At 49.9% G+C, this 27,250-nt stretch overlaps 1 protein-coding gene across 2 annotated transcripts in view; it reads left to right on the top strand.

Moving 5' to 3' along the window:
* The window catches only part of Cad96Cb (protocadherin Fat 4-like Cad96Ca), a 261,784-nt gene that overhangs the window by 81,914 nt on the left and 152,620 nt on the right, over window positions 1-27,250 (top strand). For both annotated transcript variants that reach the window (XM_077657731.1, XM_077657732.1), the window contains exon 2: window positions 2,060-2,227. In XM_077657731.1, the coding sequence (XP_077513857.1) occupies window positions 2,083-2,227 (145 nt within the window). In that variant the 5' untranslated portion in view covers window positions 2,060-2,082. The remainder of the gene's footprint in view (window positions 1-2,059; window positions 2,228-27,250) is intronic.

Raw genomic sequence — 27,250 nt, 5'->3', positions numbered from 1 at the left:
CTCCGCAACCGCCGCGCCCCTGGCTGCTATATCTCAGAGGCCAATCTTTCCGAAGAATGCGCCCACACCCGCGTGCTTTGCCAGTTTTCCTCATTATAATCACGAAGCCCCCACACAGCTAGGAGCGATGCGTTCGATGCCTCCTCAGAGTGCATTTGGCGCCGCATGATAATTGGTAGCAGAGAAGAAATAAACGAACGGCCGTTTATATCCGAACTCTGCAGTGCGCAAGAGGCCCCTTAGAAACAAGGCCGATTGTTAGCTAAATTATTGTTTCCCCCTCCCCGTACATGGCTTCCCCGCTGTACGCACGCACAAGCGGTGTATAGTTGATGTGGAAGGTATACACAGAGCGGACGCGTACACACGAGCGTGTTCTTAATGCTCCTGCTCGTCTCTGTACATAGACGCTGAGAGGCGACACTGAAACTACAATAGCACGTGCTTATCGGGACTTGTACGTTAAAACCCGTGTGTAGGCAGAACATCGAGAGCTCTCTTTGTGCTTCGGTGCGCCTGCGGTCACGACTGCTACGCGAGCACGGATTTTATGGTAGCCCCAACGAGCGCCACTGCTTTCGGAGGAGCCGAGGCGTGAAACGTCTCGAGCGTGCTTCCAATTACGCCGATTGCTGCTGGCCACCTCCTCACCCTTCTCCTTGCCTATGAATGCCCGATAGCGTGATTGGTCGTGGTAGCACACCTCCACACACCACCGTGCGCGCGATGGCAACACAGCCCCTGGTATCCTTTGCATACGGCTTTGTCGTGCGGGTGATGCTCATAAATTAGTTTCCTCCCATCACTGTCGATGCAGTTTTTGATGTTTATTTTTTTAATTTTGCTTCGAATATTTTCGGATATAGCAGCCCAAACGCCGTATGTTCGAAGGGGTGCGGCCGTGCTTCCCACAAGGCATGGGCGCTTGTGCTCGGCTTGATCACGAACGCACGCATTGTTGTTGCGCGCCGTCCTTGTCGAGACCTCGACGGGTGGGGAGAGCCGGAGAGCAGTTGCCGATTCGAAACGTCTTCATTGTTTCTCTTTCTCCTTGCTTTATCGAGCGTGCCGCGTGTTCGTGAATGAAGCGAGGGCGTGTCTAACCCGGTTTCTTTCCCCGGGCCGAACGTTTTTCCCAGGCGATTTTTTTTTTACTGCGGCCAAGAGAGCACGAATGGCATTGCGGTGCATGGGGAAAGCAGAGCGGGGCATTGCGCCCATTTCAGATCGGGCTGTGCTATCGGTTTAGAAGCACTGCAAGACGAAGAGACGCGGGAAGAACTGAAGAAAATCGACGACACCGTGCGAACGGGAATCAGTAATGGTGCATCAGCAAGGCAGAAGCGCTCACGCGATTTTCACAGTGGTTAAGACCACTGGGCCGCTAGCTAAAGTTGCGCCCAGACTTTGTGTTTGTTAACGAACGGGATAAAATCTTAATAAATATACGCGTAAAGCGAAAACCGATTGATCATTATTTGTGTGCTAGCGGTCGGCCACTCTCGGGGCTCAAAGGCGATTACCAATAAAAGGACTGTTCTTTTTTTTTTTCATTTCTCGCGCAACCTAAAGGGTGAGTACAGGGTGTTTCATGGCTCGCGGCGTTGCATCAACGAGATGCTACACTCTGTTCATTACTGCTTTATATTGCGCGATGCCGGTGATTACAACCTCGCTGGAAACATCTCGTCAGCGGCTTTATAAGGCCCTGCCGACGTTTCACTGATCGCATTATGCTCTCCGTAACCCGAACGCACTTAGTGTGCGTGCCTCGACAGAAAGCAGCGACGATTAGGAAAAGACAGGAGAGAGCGGTGATGGGGAAAAAAATAACAGCGAAACGGCGGTAAACTGGACGGCGTCGTATACAGATGCGAGGCTTTCACCGAGCGTGGTCCGGCGTTGCGGCGGACCGGGATGGTCGTTGGCGCCGCAAAGAGCGAGAGTGCCAGAGACACAATGAAAACGTGGTCGAGCCGTACACTGCAATGGCGCAAATGTGTGCCACCCGCATCATCTCACAATAACAACTTCCCCCCCCCCCCTCTCTGTTTTCCAGGTGCGTGGAAGTGGAGCGGCGTCATGGCGGCGGCGACTTCCGGTGCGCGCACAAAATGGCGGAAGCCGGAGTTCCGCTTCCCCGGATGGCTTACCATGCAAATCGTGCTGCTGTTCCTCCTCTTGGCTTCTGCCGGCACACTGGCCCAGACGACCACGTCCAGTCAAGGTGAGAGCTTCGAGTTCTGCAGGACGAGCCGCGCGTTAGACGTGGCAGTGAAGTTAGGCGACGTCAACGGCTTCGATGTTTTGATAACTTTCTATAGTCAGGTGGCCGTTTTTTGTCGAAGAACTGACGAGATTTTTCGTCGTTTCGCACAACAAAAAAAATATCTTGCTACCCTGTCATATTGATTGAAATCTGGTTCTTGGCTATCAAAACAACAACGACTAAAACATTCTCTTCTAAAGAAACAGGAGAAATGTTTTTTATATATTTAGTGTTTGTATAGTATAAAAAAGCATGTGGTCACGTCGGATCACGCCATCTAAATATAGTATTGTTGCCATCAGGCAAAAGGTGCGAGCACTATTAAGTATATTATAACAGTGGCTGGTTTTATGCATGCTGCTGTCTTATTTTTTTATTTCTGTGAGCAGGTTTCTGTATTCTTTTATTTAATGGCACTAGACATACTCTACAAATGTCGTGACTATGTACAATATTTCTGGACATTTTGCGACGGAACACATACTTAGACTAGCACCTGCAGAGCTACTTTAACCATAGAAAGTTACATGTTTGCATGTATCGTTGAAAAGAGTTTTCAGTTTGTCTTAGACAAAGCAGGTCTTTTGGCTTAACATGACCGCCACGTTAAAGTGACTAAGGCAGCAGCGACAACAGAGCAGTGAACCAATTTATTGGCAGCACTGATTGCTTTCACGGCCAAAAAGCGTAGCGTCGGTTTATTGTCTTCTTTGCTGAGCGTTGAAGTGCGCAATCAATATATAGTGGCGTGCCACGGGATGAAGTCCACGAATGCATCTTCAGGACATCGGGACAAATTGAACTTGTCCTGTATCGACAGTCTGCCGCGTTTTGGTGGTATGGACTCGCTGTCACCACAAACAGAGCTGTCATAAGGTAGAAAACGTAAAAATAAAGGCAGCGCAGGTGTCGCCACCTCCTGGCGTCTTCGCAAGGTACCTACGGTGACGTCAAGCCAGAAATCACAGATCCCTGAGGCCAGGCTACACTCCCATTCAGTTCCAGTCGGTAATCAGGGAGTCTTTTCCGGGCTTGACGTCATAAGTTCGAATCTAGCGGCGGGAAAATTTTTAAATCCAATTTTCTCAGCAATAAAAAAAGGCGTCTTTTGCTGCCGGTCAAGCATCAACAAAGCCAGAAAGAGCAATAATTTTTTTTCGAAAGAAAAAATATTGGATGGAGTAGTCGTCACAGTCAATTTAACCATACCTTGCAATCAGGCGCGACGGGTGCAGACTGATGAATAGGCGCTTGTGCACAGACACAATACAACGAGAGTAGCAGTGCTTGTATACCGTTGCGCGCGCTGCTCGTGTTCCTGTGACCGCTTGTGAAACATTACACTGCTGCAATGCTGCGCTAGCCAGCGGCGCACGACATTGTCGCTCTCCATCTTCGTGTCATTCCAAGACAATCATCGCGTGCGACGGAAGTCGCCGAGCGCGAGAAATAAAAGATAGCACTCGCGCCGTACACAATAGCCGCCATGTGTACTCGACTCCGTGCGAAGGTTGGGAAACACTTTGCGCTGACCCCGTTGCTCCATTCGCTCCTTCCTCCGCTTGTACGGAAGAATGCCTGGAAAGCATGTAAAGAGGCGCTTCCCACACCTGCCTGGCCCGGGACGCCTTATCTTATCGACACCGGCATTATCGGGTTTGATTTAAATGCGCCTGAGTAGGCAGAGCGCTTTCATTTGCCTTTGAGAGAGAGAAAAAAGTAAAAAGGTGAGGAAACCTCCGGTAACCATATGCTGCGCCCCGAGAGGTCGCAAATAATGGGGCGATCGAAATACAGCTGTTTAAAATAGCGGTGAAGAACTTGAAGCACAGAGGCGGCCGCTCCGTAGGTGTGCTCTCCACATTTGTATGTCCTTGGCCGCTTAGGCGAAGGTTTCAAATAATAACGTAGAAGGCAACATATTTTGCAAAAATCTAGGACGTACTCAGTCTCTGCGAAGTCGTGTGGTAACCTTTCTTGACTCACGCAACAGAACCCCTATATAGCTCGGTGGCTAAGGCACGACTTCGTGGCTGCTGATCACAAGGTCGCGGGTTCGAATCCCGACCCCGTCGCCCAGCATTTGTATGGAGGAAAAATGTAAAATCGCCCGTGTGCTCTGCGATGTCAGAGCATATGAAGGAGACCCGCGTGGTTGAAATGAATCCGTAGAAAGATGTTCACTACAGCGTCTCTCATAGACCAGCCACAGCTTGGAGGCGCTAAACCCATACGTACCACATAATACAGACATCCCCGGGCTTTCAAGTGCAACTCAATACCGCATTGACTTGTCGTGCTTATGCAGCGGCACACGTGAGTTCGAAACCTGTAACTCTCTGCAGAGTTTAATCGGTTCTCACGTGCGTCATCATGCGCGATTTGGTAACGAAAGGCGGAAGCAATCGTAGCGGCGGTTTGTGTTCTCAATGTAGAACCCTGCAGCTTGTAGTACAGGTAATGTATTCGGGCCCAAAGCTGCCCTGCTGGATTAGCGTTTCTGAAGACAGCTTACTGCTCCCATTTTGCTTCAATTTACGCGTCTCTATTATCGGCGGCGTCTTCCTCTTCGTAAAAATACCATATATGTCACCCATGCACTAGAAAATGAAGGGCACACTTTGGTATACCGCGCAAATTTTCTAAGTAATTTTGTCCGGGGTGACCGAGGGTTGAGAGATTACCCACTGATGCCATGCGATCTTCGACTGCCGTTCTTCTCGCCGTCAGGCAACACAGGTGAAAAACTTTCACACAAACAAGCTTGAAATCCGACACGTAGAAACAGAACCTTTACGGCCGACCCTCCATGGCCACTTCCGGCGTGAAAAGTGAACGGGTGAAAAGCAACTATCGTTCGCTCTCTCTGCCCTCGGTTCGTTTGACTCACATCTCTATACCCCCCCCCCCCCCCCCGCTTCTTTTTCGCTCGCCCCTCCCGCGCACCAATCGCAACCTCGATCTGAGACGCAAACACCTGTCGCGATTCTCTGCACCGCCGTTTGGGCCGCGCGCGCCCTCAATGGATGCGGTCAGCTCGGCCCGTAGACTGGCGTAGAAAGAACGACAATGCGTGCCGCCACGCACTCGAGCCGAGAAAACCCGCATTAACTGCCCGCAGCGACCACGAGCCGACCTCTCGCCCCCAGCGCTGTCGCGCACACCTCGCAACAAAGGCGAAGAGACGGCCGAGTCGGGGAGGCCTGCCGGCGTCCGTGTCTCTCCGTGTGGATTCGACAAATTGTACGCTATGCCTGCTCGGCGCGACCAAAGAAACGACGAAAGAATGAAGGAAATGGACCGTAGTACGCCCGCACAGCATCAGTGCTGTCCAACAACTGCGGGCTTCTCGACAGTTGTCCTTTTGACTTTCCAGGACACACACACACACACACACACACACACACACACACACACACACACACACACACACACACACACACACACACACACACACACACACACACACACACACACACACACACACACACACACACACACACACACACACACACACACACACACACACACACACACACACACACACACACACACACACACACACACACACACACACACACACACACACACACACACACACACACACACACACACACACACACACACACACACACACACACACACACACACACACACACACACACACACACACACACACACACACACACACACACACACACACACACACACACACACACACACACACACACACACACACCTTATCGGCCCCGTTCGGTAGAACCGCCAGTGCTCCTGGTCGCTGAACGCCAATGGAGGACAGCCCTGACAAGGCGCTAGAGCCTGTTAGGAAGTACGCATCTTTCGCACCGCTCTTTCGCTACCGCGACCGCGGGGCTTTGAAAAGCGTGAGCGAGGTTTCGACAAGAGAATGCGGCGGCCGCATTGAGAGACCAGACCGGGCAGTAGTGATACGCCCGCAGCTTTCGCAGCGTGCGGGACCGTGCAATACGGAACGTGTCCGAACCGTTTGTCTCGCGCGCAAAGCGGGCATTCAGTACTTTCGCCTCGCGTTTTACGCGCCTTGTTTCTCGTCGATGTTGTCTTCTCTGCGCGATGCGCGAACTGCCGAAGGATAGGGGCCAGACGGGTTTGCTGCTGCGTACGACGCAAGACAGTGTACACGTTTTCCGCGCTCTTGGAATTGCGACGGGGAAATTGTGCCCTGCGAGAAACAGGTCACCGATAGTTGTATACACTCGCTCCATTGTTGCCTGGTGTACTGCTGGCCACTCTTTCTGGTGGGAGTTTCGCTCTTTTTGCTGCGTAATATCAGGGATTGGCGGCTGAATTGGGGCTTTTAAACCGAACGCCGCTTACCAAAACCGCGTTAACGATAACGCTGTGAGACACTTTGATTCGATGTTCTATTTATAGCACCCCGTATAGAAACAGTAGTAGTTTTTCAATCTATGGTTTCCTTTTCTGATGTGCCTCATTTTATAGCACAGAAAATTCGCCTAGCAAAGCACAAAGTACAAAGTTGATTGGTGATGTCAGACACGCGTGTGTATCTTTTATTTTCTTCTTTCAGTCTCTTATGAAGTTTATTAGTTTTTTGTCTGCGTGGAAGCTGGAGACGGCTTTATTCTGCTTTAGTTAAAGGGCCGGCGAAGCGCGAAAATACCTATCATTTTGCGCAACGATCTCTGCGTCCTGCAAAACACCTCCGAAATCTCATGATATTCACGATCAACCCTCTTACAACGATTTTATTCAAGCAGGATCCGATGCCATGACCGGTTCTCTTGACACTCAGAGAAAGTAAAAAAAAATGATTGTGGTTTAGCTCTGGTTAAACCTGGAGTGACGCGATAGCTATAGCTGGCCAAGTGGAACTCGCTGAGTCGAACTGCAAAGTCAGTCTTTCGCCGCTCCGTTTCGCTGGGCGTTCCTTATTCATCTTCGTCCCACTTGACACGGCGCATGCGCACAGCTGTGGCAGTTCGGTTTCGCCGGTGCGCTGCGCCGCCGGCAGCAGCAGCTGCTCCGCACCACGCGACCAACCACGGGATCCGGGGTGGCCACGTTGGCCACGCTGAAGGCTCGAAGAGGTGGCGTAGTGTAGATATCGCCCGAAAAAAAGTTAACTTTACCCCTGTGGATATTTGAATGTCAGGGAAACCAGGGATCTGCGAAATTCCGATGCCAGTCGCAGTGTTTAGTAACTCTACTTGAGTAGGGGTTTGGGATGTCTGCTGTGTGTGTGCCGCTTTACTCGCATTACATTCTTCAATTACATTGTACATGATTTTTCCTTATATGTGTAAATAGATGTGTGAATATACTTTAATATATATATATATATATATATATATATATATATATATATATATATATATATATATATATATATATATATATATATATATATATATATATATATATATATATATATATATATATATATATATATATGCGTGCTTGAACTTGAACGTTACTTGAACTAGTGTTAATCCAAATCTTGTACCCACCCCTTATGTAATACCCCTGAAATCGGGGGTCTTTAAGGAAAATAAACTGAACTGAATTAGCTAATACAAAAACGTCCTTGAGCCGTAGGATGTCAGTACAGGCTAAAGCCGGAGCCTGCCGCTAAGACATCCTTTAGAGCCCACATGAAGCTTCGGTACGTTGAATATCGTGTACCATACCATATCATACCATACCATACCATCCATATAAGTTTCCAAACAACACCTATCACACCATACCATACCTTACCATACCACACCACACAATAACACACAATACCACACCATACCATACCACACCATGCCATGCCATAACGCGTAGAATACCATACCTTACCATAATCGTATACCATACCTCACCACATCACACCATAACAATATACCCTATCATACCATACCACTCCATACCGTATACAATATTTTACCATACCTTAGCATAAACATATAACATACCATGCCATACCACACCATACCATACCATGCCACACCATATACCATATTCGTTACCTTACCACACCACACCATCCAAATACGATACGGTACCACACCTGTCACACCATATGATTCTTTACCATAACCTATACCTTACCATACCATACAACACAATACCATACCACACAGTACCACACTATACAATGTCATACCGTATACAATACGATACCATAGCTTAGTATAACCATATATCATACCATGCCATACCGCACAGTACCACGCCGTACCATACCATGTCATACCATACCATATACCTTACCATACCTTACCACACCATGCCATTCCATAAACATATACCATACGATAAAAATACACCGTACCACCCCATACCATACCATGCAATCAGATGTTCATCGCCGGTGTCCTAGCGACAGTTCATTCGCGTCATGCAGCCAGTGTTGGGAGCCTCAGGCGTCACTACTTTTAGGTATCGTCTTTTCTAATGAATTCTCTTATTTCTCGGCACCAAGGCTCTCCGCCCGGGGCCTCCAGTGTTTCTCCTTGCTCTTAATGTAATTTTTTTAGTTTTTGCGACCGATCACAACTATTTCCGCGAAACACGCTGACTACCAAGAAAAGTGTCCTCTCTTTGTTCTTCCAACGGAGCAATTAAATCACGCCCCAGGAGTATAAAGTAGTGGCCCAGCCACTCTTTTACACCGCCGCCCGCGCTGTAGAGCGCCAGGGGCGTCTCTGCCGAAGAGGAACTGCACGCGAGTCGGGTAGCTGTCCGACTGTAATTCATTGTCGAGCCAAGAAAAAAGAAAAGGCACGAACACCGATGACGGGCCCAGAAGGGGGACAAACCGCAATGGTTCTGCGCTTGCCCCGGTTTTTTGGTCGCACTTCGTCTAAGCGCCGACCTCATTCTCCGGGCAAATGAATTTTGGTGCGCTGCTCAGGATTTTGTCTCCTAAATATGCAAACGCGCCGCGCGGCACTGGGGATCGCGGAGTGGTGCTCCGAAGCTTTTCCGTGCTCTTAACTACGACTTTTATGCACCGAATCAAAGCTACGCTTTGGGAGGCATGCCGCAGTGGTGGTCTCCGAATCGATATCGATCAGACGGGACTATTTAACCTGCACTGGAAGCTAATTACGCGGGCCCTTTTGAATTTAGGCTGCATCGATATGTTTCAGCCTCAGCTGGGGTCGAACCAGCAAGTTCGTTCTTAGCATACGAATGCCACAGACAATGATACATGGCTGCGGATTTGGGCGTAGGTAAAAGTTTCAGCTCATATGTATGGCGTAGACCACCATGCTCTGCAGTAATTAAGGAGTTTGTGGCAGCGAATGCAGGTGTTTAGGACGTAGAAACGGGACTTTAGATCAATCATGAATGCTTCGTTGACGTAGGCAAACTAAACAGAACTACTCCGCGAAAGTTAAGGCTTCAAGCGGGGTTAAGTCGTTGGGATTTTCTCACAGGCTCTGCCTAACATACCTATGCCTACATATAGTCCTCTCCACTTGCAAAGTTACTCATAACTGGCGCAACATAACCTAAACCCGGCAAGAAAGCGAGACCTATAGGTGACTAGATTAGTTTTATTTAGCTTTGAATAGCATTTAACTTTGTTGAATCCGACGCGAAAGTGCTCAGTCCAGTGCAGCCCACCTTAATAGTATCTGACAGGAACGCCACTCGTGTGAGATTTCTTATTCGGGTGCATTCAGAACCACAGATGTTATGCAGCGCCGGAATTGTGTAGGTCACTTGGTTTTTTTGTTTAGGAGACTCAAAGGATGGATCACTTTCGAACACGTATGTAGACGGGGCTGCGTGGCTGAGCGCTTGATCAAGCGCACTAGACACTGCCGTAAAATACGTCGCTTAATTCAAATGGTTATTCCCTCCCTCCCACCCCCGTCCCTGCAGTCACTCACTACCACTATCACAAACTATAGTAGGATGCACAGCTTAAAAGTATATAGCAGTTGGTAACAATGGATCATGGTCTGCGGTGCCCTTTAATACTCTGCTCTCCAATCGCAATAGTGAACGAAATTAACTTTTTAATGTTTGACTATACCAAACAAGGCACAGGCATCAAAATTTTTACCTTATGATTTTTTTTATTAGCTTCTTGTTTAGATACCTACAAGGGTTGGGCAACGCGCTACTTTTTCGTTGTAGAGAAATTCTGTGCAGCGGTCCTGACTGTGGGCTGAGCTTCAGTGCAGACAAGTTTTATCCGACTGTAGCTTACTCACTTGCTTACTCTCCGCACAGTGGCGTTGACCAGAGTACGCGCTCGAAACCCGTGACTGCGCTCCAAGTACCACAATGGGTCCTTAATTTAAGCTCCGTACTGGACACTCTGGAAGCTCTGGACACTGTTCAAGAAAAAAAGAAGCTGCGAAAGTTTTACGTATCAGGAATTCTCTAGGCTGTCGTTGAAAAATCGGGTCGGCATGTGCGAACTTATCACACATTTCTTTCATTTATAGCTCTAGGAATAGCCATGCAGGCGGACATGGTATATACGTATCGGCGTGTTCATACATCACGTTACACTTTCCCTGTTCGATTCCTCCTTACGTGCGTTACTTCATTACCGTCTAGCTATAGAGATTAATCACCTCCTGTAGAGATTAGTCTACCCCAAATTAGCCTGTCATCTTTGAAGTTTCGACTTTTTTTTTCGTTTTTACGGCGTGCTTTAAAAAATTGAAACGGCGGTGAACACTTAAAAATGCTTGTCCAGTGCTAAGTGTCCGGTAGAAAATTACTCTGGCCTGCGTAACGAGCTAGTAATGAAGAGCAGCTGTAATTATGCTTTTTTTTCGCTTCATGGAAGCGAAATTAGGAAAGTGTGGTAAGTTGTGGCCATACTGTCACCTTTATCTGTAAATCCCTCCAAGGGGAATCTGCGTTTCCGGCATTCGTCCACTGTTGAAAAGAATCAACGACAGAGCAGCACAAATTACGACTGCCTTCGGAAGATAACACTGAAAACATTCTGGGACAATAAGTTTTAAGTCAACTATGAAAATAGAAGTCTAAGGTACATCAGCGAAATAAAGGAATGTATAGAATGAACTTCCTAGTCAAGGATGCACGGGACTCTCGCACTGTCTCCTTTAAAACGTAGGCGTGCTCAATATTGGTAAAAACGTAGTGCCACACAGCTCTGTAACACCAAAAAGTCGTGCGGCATTCCATCCGTCACGACCTGAAAAACACCAAGCTTGTGTCTCCGCGGGAAGCCCAAGATTAACGGTAAACATAACATATAGACGACAGAAGCTCTTTCTGCGGAAACACTATTTAAACGCTACGTCTACGGGGGCTGCAGTAGTCAATTTCTCCCTGCTGAGCACCTGCACGGCAGGCAGTATTAACGAAACAACATGCGCTCGCTACAACTGCTAGGCACGGCGTACGAAGCCACAAACTTGCGGGACAAGTTGCGCGTCACACGTAATGCCTGTTCCGTGTACGAGCGAATATGTAACGTTGGGAAACGGTTCCCACGGAGCCCCTACTTACACCTGATTGTTCCGTGGCTGCGATGAAAAAAAAACAATCATCGCTCAAGCCAAGCAAATCTACGGCCCACGGTAAGCACGCTTACGAGCAGGTGGCTTGGTTGCGCGCAACTGCCGTTGTGCATAATGAATCGTGAGGGGTAATTACCTATCGACAGGCAATAAGCATGCGCTATTTGCTGAAAGCAGGCCGGCGTGTTCATACATCACGTTGCACTTTCCCTGTTCGGTTCCTCCTTACGTGCGTTACTTCATTGCCGTCAAGCTATAGAGAGTAATGACCTCCTGTAGAGATTAGTCTACCCCAAATTAGCGCTCTCTCCATTGTTTCAGAGCTACTTTATTTTGGTGCGGAATATCTGGTCGATGCCGTGTCCTGTACGATTTCCACTGCTTGTGCAAATTTGGCATTCTTATAGTGCTGACATGCGGGTCACGCTCAGCTTTCTCGTACAAAAGTTTTGAATTCTTACAAACTGTAAGGTACTGATATGAAAATATTGAAGGTAATGGTCCATTCTTCCGATAGGAAGCAATATCTTTCTTTTATAGTGTTTTCTTCGCTTTTATAGTGTTTTCTTCGCAATTATGCTGACCTTCCAAGAAGGTCAGCATAATTGACATGCACGCCGCAGCTGCATGGCTTGCTATCGAATAAGAGTTACACGCAGTCAAAGGAGAAAAATAACGAATTGTGGAAGCCAGGAGCACGGTGAGACGGTATACCGTTGGATTTAGTAGCGCCGTTTTCCGTCTTGAGGTATTGATGATGATGATGATGATGATGAATTTTTATGGGGCAAGGGCATGCATCCGGGGCCAAAGAACGCCATGGCACGAGGTATTTCCGTTTGCTCAAGGTGGGGCATTTCCCAAGCAATTCACCCTGAAGAAGCCGAGCACCAGGCGAGGGGGAAGCTTGTACCCATTGTATCGCCGGTGGGCGCCCGGCTGTACTGGGGATCGAACCTCGCTCCTCCCGCATGTGAGGCGGATGCTCAAACGCCTAGGCCGCCGCTGCGGTCTCGTCTTGAGGTATTGCTTCACTACCTTGCACGCTTCTTCTGGGTGGGATGCTCCGCGTCGTCGCCAAACGTCGTCTGCTAGCATAGCGCTGTTCGCTGACATCACCCGCTTAGGGCAGTTGTTAACTGATAAAGCAGGTGTCTCCACTGCATGTAAGGGCACTCGAAGCCGTGCATAATAAGAACCAGAACAAGTGTTACGTTCTGGATAAAGCGAAGGTTGGCGGCAGTTCCATAACCAACGCCAACACACTGACCACGTGATTCTCTGCCCTTTCGCTCACCCTAGTGGAGCAAGCCAGCGATAACATGGCAACCCATTTCTTAGAAATGAACTGCCATGTTTTTTGTAAAGGGGTTCCATCATTTAACTCCCCTTGCTTCTTTTATTGGCAATAGCATTTTTTTCTGCAAGCTGAGCTGTAAGTGGTTTAGCTGTAATTAGCGACCATTTTAGCTTGATAACTAATCAATCAAATCCTTAGGCGGATAAAAAAAGCAAGAAAAACGCTTTAAGAGTTACTTTTCACTGCACAGGAATACCACATTATATCACAAAATAAAACTGGTAATTCATCAGTGAGAAATAACAGTCGGCGAAGAAAAAAGATAATAATAATTGGTTTTTTGGGGAAAGGAAATGACGCAGTATCTGTCTCATATATCGTTGGACACCTGAACCGCGCCGTTAGGGAAGGGATAAGGGAGGGAGTGAAAGAAGAAAGGAAGAAGGAGGTGCCGTAGTGGAGGGCTCCGGAATAATTTCGACCACCTGGGGATCTTTAACGTGCACTGACATCGCACAGCACACGGGCGCCTTAGCGTTTTTCCTCCATAAAAACGCAGCCGCTGCGGTCGGGTTCAAACCCGGGAACTCCGGAGTAGTCGAGCGCCCTAACCACTGAGCCACCGCGGCGGGTGGAGAAAAAAGATGAAATCTGCGTTCTTAGATAAACACCGAATTATGCCGAATTTGCAAAAATAGAAACTAAGAACCCCTGCTTATATGTCAGATATTCTGTCATTCCTTCAAGCGTAGAAAACATGCTAAAGCCCGACAGTGCTCTCGGAAACATTCACATTGCCTACTTCAGCTAAGACCGGAACCAAGTCTGCATGCAGCCGGCCGCTCAGTCACCGTTTACCGCGGACAACGTGAAAAGGAAACTGGCCGGTTTCAATCTCGACTTCTCGCTTTCATGCTCTCGGCAACATGACAGCTGCTGACGTGGACAACCGGCAGCTTAAATTACCATACGCGCAGTATAAAAATACACAGGTACAGCGGTACCCCCGCTCCGGGCGCTCGGAGCTCGTTGGTGCATGCATGCTGCATCAGTTCCTCGTGAGTTTGTAAAAACGCAGCGATCTCTGAAGAGTGCCTTGAGTGGCCCTCGCGAAGAGGGGCGTCCATATCTGAGTCACTTATCAAACTCGTTCAAGCGTGAAGCGCGCCCCTCAGCCGAGGTTTTGTAAATGCGAAGTTCGCTTACTTCTTTGCGTACGCGCGCGGGGAGCGGTGTCGTTACGCAGCTCCGGCAGCCACGAAGCGACGACCCTCTCGAGACTTAATAGCGACCGAGGCGCCGGCCGGCGGCGGCTGCAGGCTGTCTCAAGGGGCCTGCTTGAGTAGCGCGGCATTTTTCACTGCACAACTGCGGCTCTATCTTTTCGCTTGATTGCCGCGTGCGCCGGGGTGATGGAAGGCCGGTAGCGGCGTTGATTGCCCCTGGTTGCCGCACCCTGGTTTGTGGCGCGGAGGTTGCCTAAGCCTTGTAGGTTCTGCAGCCCCAACGCATTGTGCCGACACGTTATACCTGTAGCTCCACGCGTTTTCTCTGCGCTCTCGTGGCCCGAATGTGGAAACACTGTGCGAGGCCGCCGGAAAATAAAAAAAAAGTTGTACTATAGGTAGTTATTAGGATATGGGAACTATTTTTAGGGAGCGCTCGAAGCGAAACTCGCAATCTGCACACCGTGCGTTCGATTTTTGCGTCTTTAAGGGTGCCGTACCGGCATCCTACAGTACAGTCTGCGCCACCCTTGTGTAGAGCGCTCGAGCAGTGTTCACCGGCCATCAAAAACTGAGACTAGAAAGCAACTCATAATTGCTGGGCAAAGAGCTCGTTTCTACCTTTCTCTCAAGTCTACGAGGCTCTGCTTCCGAACCAGTGTTGCCTCTAGAAACTAGTAGCTGCGGTGGAATGTGGCTTCGTCTACAGGGAAGTCAGTCGCCCGTGCGCTCTGCACAAGAGTGACGCTGACTGTACGTACGTATACGGAAGGTAGACAACATCAGGAGGAATGTACAACACGAGCACAGTTAATAAAATCAGGTTTTTTTTCTTTTGACAGCTTCACGACTGCACCCCGGCGCACGGCAACGCCACGCCCACGTGTAAAAACACACACAGTGGTTCTGGTTAACAATTGGAGGGCAGCCAAGCGGCATGATTTCGGCGACATCCATTCTAACATGCTAGCAACAGATGCTGATCGATGGCGTTCATATCTGTTGTCATATCAGCACTGTCATATCTGCACTGTCATATCGATCATATATGTCGATATTTCTACTGTCGGCGCTGCATCATGACAACGCGTGAAGTTTAATTCGGCTCTCAGAGAACGGCACCCAAAACCGTCGAGAAAGGGGTGCGAATGCGTACGTGTTCCTAGCTCCATCGATGGCTTTTGCCGCGCTAAATGCGGCCTCCTAAGGGAAGCCGCCACGCCCTTTCGTTAAGCCCCAGAACACGTCCTCGGCTATCGGGGTCTCCTGACGCGCTCGGGTGAGACACACTTGCCGCAGCACAAGCGGCCCGTTGTTGTCACGACCGCGAATTAAGCTTCCACGTATATAGGAAACAGCACCCGACGAAGCCGATTTTGAAGGCAGACTGCGCTGTTTTGCCGCACGCTCTAGTTAAAAAATCGAACGAGAGTGTAGGATGGCACGGAGGAGAGGCGAAGGCTCAAGAGTTGGGTATCGCGGCAAACCCACGTTGCGGTGTCTGCCGCGGGTCTGCTGGAGCCGACGCGACGTCAGAAATAGATTTCGGCCGGCCGAGGACCATCGCCTGCCTCGGGGCGAGAGCGAAAAACGAGCAACTGTGCGCCGTTCGCTGTACATAAAGGCGCTCGCTAAGAGCCCTTTGCACGCACTAGGCCGAAATGCCTGTCGGATATGGTCTCCGCTGCCGGCGACCGCGAATTGCATCTGTCTGCGGCGCACGAGGGTCGAAGCCGCCGGCGTGGGACATTTCCTCGCAGAAAATGCATGGCCGGCGCCGCTCTCCTTTCTCCGCTCCTCCTTCTTTCCTTTCTGTTCCTTCTCTTATTCTTTTCCTCTCCTCTTTTGTTATTCGCTGACGGCGACGCAAATTTACTGGCGTGTCGAGGTATACTAGTATGCAAAAGCTCACCCATGCGTGCTTCCAGCGTTCGTTGTGAGGAATTGTTTTAGAAGGAGGAAATCTGTCGAAGCCTCGGGGCCGGGCGGGTCGCTGGGCAGCCAAGCATAGGAGAAAACGGTGGCCTTTACCGCGGTCACGTGGTCTGCGGACGTCGCGCACTTGACCGACATTTCTCTGCGTCGTGTCGTTGTGTCTTCGTCGGGAACATATGCTCGGTCGGTCGATGCGAAAGACAGAAACAGCGGCGCAGGAAAGTGACGGAGGGAGACGCAGTGATGGGAAGATGAAAGGAACATCAGGTGGAATGCAGAGGGGACGCACCGCCGGCACCCGTGGAAACAATGCACCCGTAGAAACGACGCGATATAGACACGCCAAGCTTCCCGTCCCGAGTGCACGAGTTGTTCGCTTATACGCGGTAACCGCGTTTCACGGATGGGATATTCGGATCCGAAACGGCGTGCACGTGAGACCCGCGCGCGCTGGGATGGGGAAATGGAAGAGATGCGCTGGACGCTACGTTTAGCTTCTTAGAAGAAAGTGGGGGGAGCTGAGGTGGGCGGACGACGGCGTACACTATAGGTGAACGACCTGAGCTTGACGGCCGGCTTGGTGGAGCCACGTGTTGTTGTGCGCATGCAGCTGGCCAAGCGGGGTTATGTGTGTTGCTGGAGGCGTGGAAGCGATTAATTTCTGGAATTATACATCGCGCATTAAAAAGTAAAAGAGAAATATTTGTCTTTTCATGCTGCAGGAAAAAAATGTTAAAACGTTATTAGCTATTCAAAGTATTCTGCGCCGCAGCGGTATTGAAATGCATAGGGCTTACGAAACGTCCAGGTGTCGTCGAACGCGACAGAACGCTTCGTCGCGATAATGACGAAATCGAACTTCCAATAAACGTTTTCCTCGCCCCGAAGAGCATAAAGAACAGTAACACAATTGTGCTGAACGCAAGCGAGGGAATATTGCGATAGATGAAGGCATACATCGTAGCAGCCTAAAATTTCTTTAAAGCATGCCAGTACTTGATTAATGAAAAGAATTCATTTTAAGCGTTAAAATTTCACTCATTAAAAATTCCAGTGTTGCGGAGAGGCGACCGATAATTGTCAGTATTTCCAGTAATATTCTCATAGATTCGTTCATTCAAAACCATTGGTGCGCAGGTACCAACTAGAGACGGCGTTGGTAGCGACCGATGCACACATTCGCACTTCGTATATGTGTCAGTGTTCAGACCTACGAGATCCAGCGCTCCAGGGGAACAACTGGCTCGCAGTCTCTCACCGTTGCGCGCAACGTCTGAAACTAAGCTAGAAATAAAGATTCGGGCTGAATTCACAAAGAAATAGTTTATAAGCATGCTATGCCGTACAGCTTGATGCGTGCACAAACTCGCCTGTTGTGTTGCGCAGCCATTCCTCACTGTCTCGCGGGTTTATCAAGAGGGCGCAAATATCTAAACGGCTGCCAGTGCCTAATTATGCACCTGAAGCCTATCCGTTTCCCGTAATGATTGGGAAATATAATCAGTAACGCGGAAGCCAGTTTCGTAGAAGCTGCACAGAGTTGCATGCGCCGGTGACATACCGTGGAGAATCACTACGATCCTTGCCCTCGCGTGCAAATTCTTCACCCGTTTGGACCTACCGAAATAATCGCTTTGCATAACCTCTGACCTTATACCGTGCACGGCCCGGCTTCTACGAAGCGAACCCGCCCACACAGCGCCATGTACCGCATTCCTCGCACGGACGCGGAGCTCAAATTATACGCCGGTAATGACCGCAGTTTTCGAGTCGACGTGCTACTTTCGCTTTCTCAGCTGCTTTCTTCCGCTGCGCCCAGCTCTCGACGTGTGAGTCCATCACCGGAATGGCCTCCGTGTCGTACACGCACGCACGCGCGATGCATGCGGGCTGGGGGTCCGACGTGTCCGTGTCCGGACCACCCGTGAGGCCGCAACGGTCAGGGTTGGTATGCCTGAAACTACCCTACCCTCCACTCGCATCGCGGCTTGCTCGGCTCGCCTGCTCTAAGGGAAAGTGGGGTTCCGGGCGGAATAAAGTTAGTACAGTGGACAGGGGAAAGCCAAGGGGCGGAGGCCTTTCTTGAATTAGGGGGCACGAGGTAAGGGAGGGGTGTGGCAGTGGAGCATGCCGGGGCATGAGGCTTGCCCCACTTTGGGCGCCAATTGCAGGCTCCGCACCAGCTGGCCTACCGCGGGGTCGCTTGCCATATTGTGCTACACTTTTGAATGGAGCCGTGGCATGCCAGACGGCTTCATTGTACCACAGTGCAACTATGCCGGAGGACCTACATCATATCTTATGGCCAAAAGGAGGGAGGGCAAAAGGAATGCTCAGTGAAAACGACCGTTTGCGACGCAGCTAGACCCGAAGAATCGTGGTTTTTGTTTTGTATTTTCTGGAATTCGGCAGACGTGAGGTAGACCCTGGCAACAGAAAAGTAGGACACAGTTTTCACGTTCGCTTAAGAACCGGAGAAGTTTGCGATACTAATGTCCTGTCATTAAACAGGACACGGTGTTAGTCTCTGGAAGGACTTAAAGGCGATGGTAAGCAAGGACGTTCTTTGTAAGGCATATTCTTGCCGTGGAATCTTGAATAGTTCAGTTTTAGGCACTTGATGATAGGCGCACCAAGAAATGATGACGCTTTGATATCTGAACTATATCATTTCTGCTTTGTCATTGCAGCATTCAGTCGCAAGCTATATTTTTCTTTGTAATACCAACAAGGCCGACTTTATATCCAGGTAATACTGTCTCGTTTTGCAGTGTCCAACTAACGTTATTCTCTGTCCACTGCAGTTCCTGTCTGGAAGAAAACATTGCCTTCGGTGCAGAGAAAAACCCGGAGGCTCTCGTTCCCGTAGCGGAAAGCACGCCATTTACTTTCTTACCGCGAGAGAACGCGGAGGGGGGCTTCTCTGCGCACGGTGAACGCCACCACCGAAGAGAGTAACGAAGACCCCGCTGCTGTGAGAGGGGCGATTGCTGCGGGGCTATGACCTCCTCTGCGGCGGCGCCGTCGTTGATTGTTTTTGCCGGCAAATAACCTGAGGCCCCCCACCTGCCTCGGGATGCCGCTAGACTGCACAGCTTCAGAGGCTGTTACCGCCTCCCGTTCCCCCAGGAACCACGGCGCGCTTCTTGTTGCACACCGCCGGAGGCCCAGGAGAAAAGACAACATAGAGAAGCAACCAGAGAGAACGCGCCCTAAGAGAGTCGTCAAAAAGAACGCGGGTGGTGGTGGCGGCGGCATCACTGATTTGGCGGCATCTTGCTCCGCCCCCTTCCGGTTCACTGCCGCTCGGAGGGCAGGCGTTGTGAAGATCGCGTGGCTCTGAGCTGCGTGCTTGAGGACGTGATCCGTTTTGAGGTGTCTTTGGGAACGCCGTCAAGTCGCCGTAGTTACTTCTTGCGCAGGCTGGTTTGACATATCCCCGTGTTTCCTTTTCCGTACACGCACGCGTGTCAGTGTGCGAAAATGAAGTTCAGTCAGAGTTGTTGGGAGCTGGTCGATAATATGAAAGTGTATGTTACAGTTCGCTGGTAATGCAACGCTGTTCCTTAGTGCGGTTTTAGTTGGTCCTTCAATGCACAGACAATTAAGGACTAGCCACGCGTTATTCAGTCCCGTGTTAAGAATAAACAGAAGCCCCGAGTTCTTCACATTTGCCTCTCTGTTCTGCTGTTTTCTTCCTTCAAGAATTCTGAAAGATCGCACTGCCATTATCCTGGAGTGAGGGGAAGTGTAAGTACTCATTGTCTGAGCTATCGATCGTCTGCACACATGAACTGCTTTAGAGCTACGTCACATTCAAATAGCACAGCCGAACTGGACTGAACAACGAGTCCAAAACATAATGTTTCTACGCATCGAGATCTCATCCATTGGTGTCCCGTTAAATTCGACGTAGTTATTCAGGAAAGCGGGAGATGAGAGGATTTGTTTACGAGAGATAAGATATTTAAGTGGGTGGCAAGTGGCAGTTCTGCTGTGCTAGTGTGACGAGACTTTATTAGAAGAATTAAACATAAAGTTTCTCGGCTCATGCCACTTAAGGCAGTTATGCTGGGCTGGACAGGGCTTTTGCAAAACATAGGAGGTAACCGCAGCCCCTAATGCCGACACTGAATACGCGTATAAAACCTCGCATCAATTTCCAGCGCGCTAGGAGGAATATGAGCTGCTAGGTTTATACCTCCGACCAGACACTCGCGCATACCACCTCAAACTCTTTTGTCCCGGCCCCAATAAGAATCGTCCTCATCATCAACGCGGTTAATCGAGGGCTGTTCGTTGTTTTCCTGAGGTGGATCCTGTGAAACAGAGCTTACTAGACTCAGCCACATGCCGCTAGCATGATTGCATACGACGATGTTTTACCGTTGGTGGGGCCAATGTCACCGATGCACTTTGTGAGGGCGTTCAACCGGACACCCCGCTGTGGGGCCAAGGTCTGCTAAGCGAAAGACAAATGGAGCTCAGCGAATGACAGCATTCACGGATGGAGCATGCGGACTCTCTGCACGCTAGGTGGACGTGGGAACCGCAATTCGTCAAGGTCTCGGCTGAAATGTCGATGGCGCACGACGAACGGCCGAAATGCTCTCTCTCTCTCTCTCTTTAATAGAAAGCGCGCGATAATCCGCGGAAAGGGAAAAGCGGGGACCGAAGAGGGGCGGCGCCGCCTTGCGCGATCAACGAGCGCGCGGACAATGGGCAAGCGCCATCAGCGGGACGAGGCGGAGGAGAGCTTCGGCAGTTTCCATTTTAGTTGCCGTCAGATGTCGCGCTGGGAGGTCGTGAGCAGAGCGCCCACCGCGGTTTTGTGTGCTCCGAGTTGTTGTTGCCTCAGGAGCGATGGCCCGAGTTTCTATCGCCATTTCTTTTCCTTTTATTTTCTCTTTTCTTTTGTTTCGAGGAGGCGGGTAGGCGGTCTTTGCTTTCGGCGGGCGCCATACGTAAAGTATGGTTTGGTTCTTGCAGACAGAATTTTTCAGTGCCCTCAGGGTAGGAAGGACCACGAAAGAACGTTCGGAAAGCCGCACAGTGGACGGCTTAAAACGTTCCTTTCTTCAACGACGGCTTCGTTGAACTGAACAATCAGCTCCCACGGTATCTCCTCGAGTCAGCAGAATGAGCAGGGTTGCATAGTAGCGTACAGGAGCGTAGGATAATTTCGGTTTGATATTCCTACGTTCTCATCTCTGCGAAACGATGCTTGGTGGACAACAACAGATACAGGAACTGAATTGTCATGATATAGACTTGGAAGAGGAATGCAATATTCGTCTGCATAGGACGCATCTGTAAACAACGGCACAGAAACTCCTCTGTGACCGCAGCAGAAAGACGCGCAGCCTGGTGTTCTTCGCTTCGGTGGGATTGGGAACAGGTCAGCGGTGACAGCGTATGAAAGCTCTCTCAGCGGTATTTCTGGCGGGGTCAGTCCACCAACGTCAGCGAATCGGCAAACTTTTGGTGTTCCCTTCCGTATGGAAGGAGGGGCGAGGGGGGGGGGGGGTGGCTTCGAATGCGTAGTCGGAACAGGTTCCACGATTTACTTGGGCTGCATGGTGCCTGAGGTGCGGCCATAATAATACGAACCATGCTTCGGCGATCAAACTTCTTTCACAACTTACCTAGAGGAACTTACGAGCTGCTCTATATATTCGCTAGCCAGTGTTGTTGGTTCGCTCCTGTATAAGTACAAAAAAGTTTCGTATCTTCTCACCAGAGCTCGTGAGGAAAGTTCAAACTCCAAACTGTGCTCTGTATTATTTTGGCCGCACCTTACATACCAGAAACTTCGTGGCGTGGCGTGCTTGCGCGAAGGTGTGGCATAGGAATGCATAGCACGAGATGTCCCCCCGATTCCGTATGTAATGTGATGCGTCTGGGAACTCTGAACTGCAGTTCGGTTTACATCTGATATTTGCCAATTTTAAAGAATCACAGCTGTGGTAGTCGATTGTCTCAAAGGTACACGATCGTTCATGGCACAGAGAGAGAAAAAAAGCAATTCTGATAAACCCTTGGGGACGTGCGTGACGGTACCGTTTCGCGAAATTTCGAACAGGAGGATGAGGTCACTCTTTGATTCGTTCGAGGAGAAAGCACGCTGCCAGGGGTCTGATTCGGGAGCGTTCAGTTCATTCATTTGAGTACGGTATACGTTCGTCGGGCGGAGCATTCAGTGTGCACACAGCATAAGCGCGTGTGCAGCCTTTTCATCAGTCTTTTCATCGACAGCCTCCGGGTTCTTCAACCCGGAGACTGTCGATGAAAAGACTCGCCCTCTGTCACTCCGCTGTTTGTTCGTGTTCGAACATGTCCTTTTGCCTACCGGAAAAACGTCAGCTCTTAGCTCGGTTAGCCCAACGAAGTACCTCCTCCATGCCACACAAGTCATTGTGACAAGACAAAGCAGAGCGATAAAGTGGACAACCTGCAGAGTAAGAAGCACCAGCTTTCTTCCGTCATCCATCTTCATCTGCAGTCCTGTTTCCGGTGAAGGTTTATTCTGCTATGAGGTGTACCAGCTTGGCCATTACAACGTCTTCTTACTACACACAGCTATATCGGACAATACGTGCTGCACGAAGCCGCATTGCAGTCTGGAACCGTCTCAGTAGTCGATGGGTTGTCAACAGCAAACCAAAGCCGCTGCCGTGACATGTTTGCGGGACCGATAAGGTGCATGAAGTGGCACTACAACAGAAATGTGCAAGAAAGCGCGGTCGGCCTTGAAGAAGCGCCGCCAATTTTTCGATTTCCTCACGGACGACTTCGTGTTTCCACACGGCAGTTCGTTTGCTGTGCGACCTCTGCGAACGAGAAACTGCGCTCCAAATTGAAAACCGCCTCGTCTTTCGCTTCCCGCGTTTGCGCACGACATCTTTACGCGTATGCATCCTGGAAGCCACTTCGCAAGCTCGGGCACGGTGATTCCTCTTCTCTGGCCGGTACTGTACAGATGAAACCAACGGCAGTAGCGAAAATTATTTGAGAGCTTCGAGCGTGACCGTGGGAAATGTCGTCCGAAGACGACGAAGAAGAGGTGTATGCTCTCCGCGTTCGTTTTCAAAAATCCAATTGCGAGACGACTCGCAATACTACGCTCTTCGAGGAAAGCGAAAACGAATTACCGGGCCACTCCACACGGAGTCATTTGCCTGGTACAGCCGGAACAGCTCCACGTCTGCAGCCAGAGGGAAGAGGGAGTGACAGAGACGATGAAACGCGGCATGCAAGCTCATTTCCGCAATGACCTTCTGGCTGGAAAGGCTAAGGGACAGTGAAGTGGTTCCTTCAGCGAGGGCACTAATGTTCGAGTGGAAACAACTGTCTTCACGCTGCCCTGGTGCGTTGGCTGTTGCTGCTGGGGTGCAATGCACCGAGGAAGTTTCTAGCAAAAGCTGACGTGAAGCTGTTACTGCCAAGGCCACTGAACTTCAGGGCCCTTGGTAGCGCGTTCCGTCAGCAAGAATTGTAGGACATTTTCGCAGTGACCGTCCATTTTCCTGGCCAGTGACGTAACGATCCAATCAGCCTACAGCGTGGGCATCCTCGGCTGCAGAGAAAACGTCGCTGTCTCGGGCCGTGTCCGGAAGTTATACATGATTGGCTTTTTGGTCTCACCATATTTATGAATTCATAATTCGCTGAAGAAAAGACGCAGGACGCCAACCAGCAGCGTGCTGTCGTAACCTCCAAATAGTATGTTCAAAGATTTGGCGCTTCAGGGCGCCGTAGCCTCGGTTTTTAGCCGTGCAATATACGTCGGGATCTTGGTACTGGACCTGTCTTTATTTTTAAACAGGAAGAAAAGTGTTGTGAATAAAAAAAATTCCGTAACAATTGAAACCATACGACAGATGCGCTATAACATCCGTGTTTAGTGCAGGCACTGCAATAATCCTTACGTGTATTTAAGCAATGGCAGACTGTGTTATACATCTGAGCTGTGCGTTAGGTGCACCAAGCTTAGTGGCCTGCATGTATTTCACATTGTCCCTCCTTTATTACAAGAATGGATACATCAAACGCGGGCAATATTCGTAGACGTAAAACTAGCCTTGAAAAATGTTTTGTATATATAGCTGCCCTTCCAGAAGCTTCGACCGGACGCAGATGCAAGTTGCGCGACAAAGATGTCAACAGTGCGTATTCTTATAAGGGGTACGCACTGTAGCCACAGTGGCTGCCATTTTGGCATCCATGCAGCACTGCGAAAGGGTACGGCGCGTGTCTAGTCGGCTTATCTCCGCCTCCTCTGGCCTGCACCATTGAAGCTGGATGTTGGGCACCAAAATGGCGCCTATGACATCACCTGAATACCCTTTATAAGCAATTGTAGCGTTGCATGGAGGTGATCGCAGTGCAGAAAGTGTTTCGTGGGAGATAAGATTGTGTGCAATCTTATCTCTAGAAATAAGATTATGTGCAATCGGACGTGATGGCGAGATCACCGTAGGTTTCAGTAAGTTAGCCGTGACCGCTATCTACTAATCTAATGGCCGCTACCTGCTGCCAGGACTAACTGCGCGGTTATCGTTGGGAAATACATACCTGTTGGTCAGTGAATCCGCTTATAATTGGTGACTTTTTCTCATCAACGCAAGCCTTTATGACAGCTTTGCTCTAAATCATTGCACTGATTAAACTATGCGATTCAATGTATTAGACTTCCGTACTGCATCGCTCGCCATTTTAAAATCGGAGCTTTGGATTCACTGCCTGAGTTTTCAACGCTGTAGTTTGGGTCGCCACAAACTTACCTTGAAAAGTCTGATCCATATAGCACTCAAAGGAAAACCTTATTCAACCAACGAATACTCATCGCATACTTGTACCGTAATACTCCTAGAAAGTACGAGGTCAAGTTTGACCTCATAGTTCGAGAATATGCCGTCAAAACTCACACGACAGTATACAAGAGGAGGATTTCCTGTCGGGGAATCAGCTTGTTCTGCAATTAGTGTGTGTGTGTGTGTGTGTGTGTGTGTGTGTGTGTGTGTGTGTGTGTGTGTGTGTGTGTGTGTGTGTGTGTGTGTGTGTGTGTGTGTGTGTGTGTGTGTGTGTGTGTGTGTGTGTGTGTGTGTGTGTGTGTGTGTGTGTGTGTGTGTGTGTGTGTGTGTGTGTGTGTGTGTGTGTGTGTGTGTGTGTGTGTGTGTGTGCGTGCGTGCATGCGCACCGTTTGTGATTGTTCTGCTGTTTTCTGTGAAGTGATATCCTGCTGTGAAAATATCCCTGCCTCGATCGACATACGCCGAAGCAAAGCACAGCTTGCGGTTCATGCTATTTGGACGTCTGCTTTCATACAGTACCACCTTACCTTCAGCTGACCGTTGTTTACGGAACTTATGCTTCCCACGCACTGAGAGTCAACGTCTGCCTCTCTCTTTCTTAGTCTACTCTTCCTCCACCTTCCTTCACCCTCTCCCCTTGAATTTTCTTTACCACTTTTCTTGAGTAGCGTACTCTTATTGCCACTCGCTTCCAAGCAATGGAACAAACATCTCAACCGGCACCTTCATATTTCATCCCACACTAAGAATACCAGTGCCCGCCGGTTTGCGGTGAGCGGTCTTTAGCGTGCGATGGCATCGAGCCTACGTAATCTCGGGCGGAGGAAGCCCGCCATCTCCTGCACTCATCTCTCGGGCCACAACAAAAGAAGCTGTACCGTAGGGGCGTGTTATGATTGGCGCGAGCGTTGGCGCGCGCGGGAGGATATATGCCGCGTAGTAGTCACTAGTAGTTGCATGCAGCACAGCCAGCGCTGCGCTTGTAACTACAAGACCAATTTTACGTTCTCGGATATGAGATGCTACAAAGAGAATTCCGAGCCCTATAGAAAGTCTCCGTCGCGCGAAGCTTTTTTGAGGGGCAGTGCTCGCTATAGCCGGTCGAGGCACCAATAGAAAAAAGTAGAAAATGAAGTAAGCTCTACCCTAGCATACTCCTTTTCATAAAAAAGGAGTTCACTAAAGGAGAGCTTACCCCCCTTTTACTCCTATATAGACATATTAGTGTTTACAGTGTACAGTGCTAGCGTGCGGAGACGCAATTGTCAAGATGTCGCTGTCCGTTCCACACCTCCTTAAATGAAGCCTTCGCATTCGTTTGAAGTTGAGCCCCAGTGGGGCACATAGGACAATTTTTCGCGTAAAAACAACGGGTAAAACCTCAGAATAGCTTTGTTTGCTCCGTTGGCCTAGCTGGCGGACTAACCAAAGACACATCATATGCCGTCCACAGTGCGGTGTACAGAATTATGCGCACGCCGATATGGGGTGTGCACGCGAAGGCGCAATCGCAACAACTGGCAGCAGTCCGCGTACCGTATGCGCGAGGTTCGGCAACTCCGCTTATACAGAGCCAAACCTTCGGTTCCCGCCAAAAGAAGTCGCCTGTTACGCGCGATTGGCTCCGCAGATCGCGCGGGGTGGGGCGTAGTAGAAGTAGACCAAACATTCCGCGTTGCCTCCGCGGCGCCCATGTGGAGGGGCGAGCGTCGTTTCCATACCCGCATGTATGCCTAATTACGCACGCGCTCTCCTCGGGCGCGATCGGTCAGAAGCGCCCGGTACGAAGCTGACGCTCGGCGCGGTGCCCATATGCGTGCGTATGCCTGTATGCCCAAGAGGTAGAGAGGCCTCGAAGGGAGCATCCATCATATCGCCAACCCGAACGCTAACGCCTCCCTCGAAGCCGATGCGTGCCCTGTGGACATATGTATGCCTATATATGTATGTATCGGGGGCTGCGTATATCTTAAACGGCCTATTCTTGGAGAAGCGTCGCTCACTGCGCGTCGCGTTAGTGTACTCGCATATACGAGCCTTTCTTCTCCGGTGTACGGAGGACTGTGAGTATAGAGACAGGGTTCCTGGAAATCAGCATGTCCAGGAGCACAGCGAATGATGCCATCGTAACGTTGTGGCATCGCGTTGTTGCATGCGCGATTTCTCCGTTTTGGTGGCCACTTGTAACACCACGC

This window comes from Amblyomma americanum, chromosome 3 (assembly GCF_052857255.1).
Source record: "Amblyomma americanum isolate KBUSLIRL-KWMA chromosome 3, ASM5285725v1, whole genome shotgun sequence".
In the NCBI taxonomy this organism is placed as follows: domain Eukaryota; kingdom Metazoa; phylum Arthropoda; class Arachnida; order Ixodida; family Ixodidae; genus Amblyomma; species Amblyomma americanum.
This window is presented reverse-complemented; position numbering and strand designations above follow the sequence as displayed.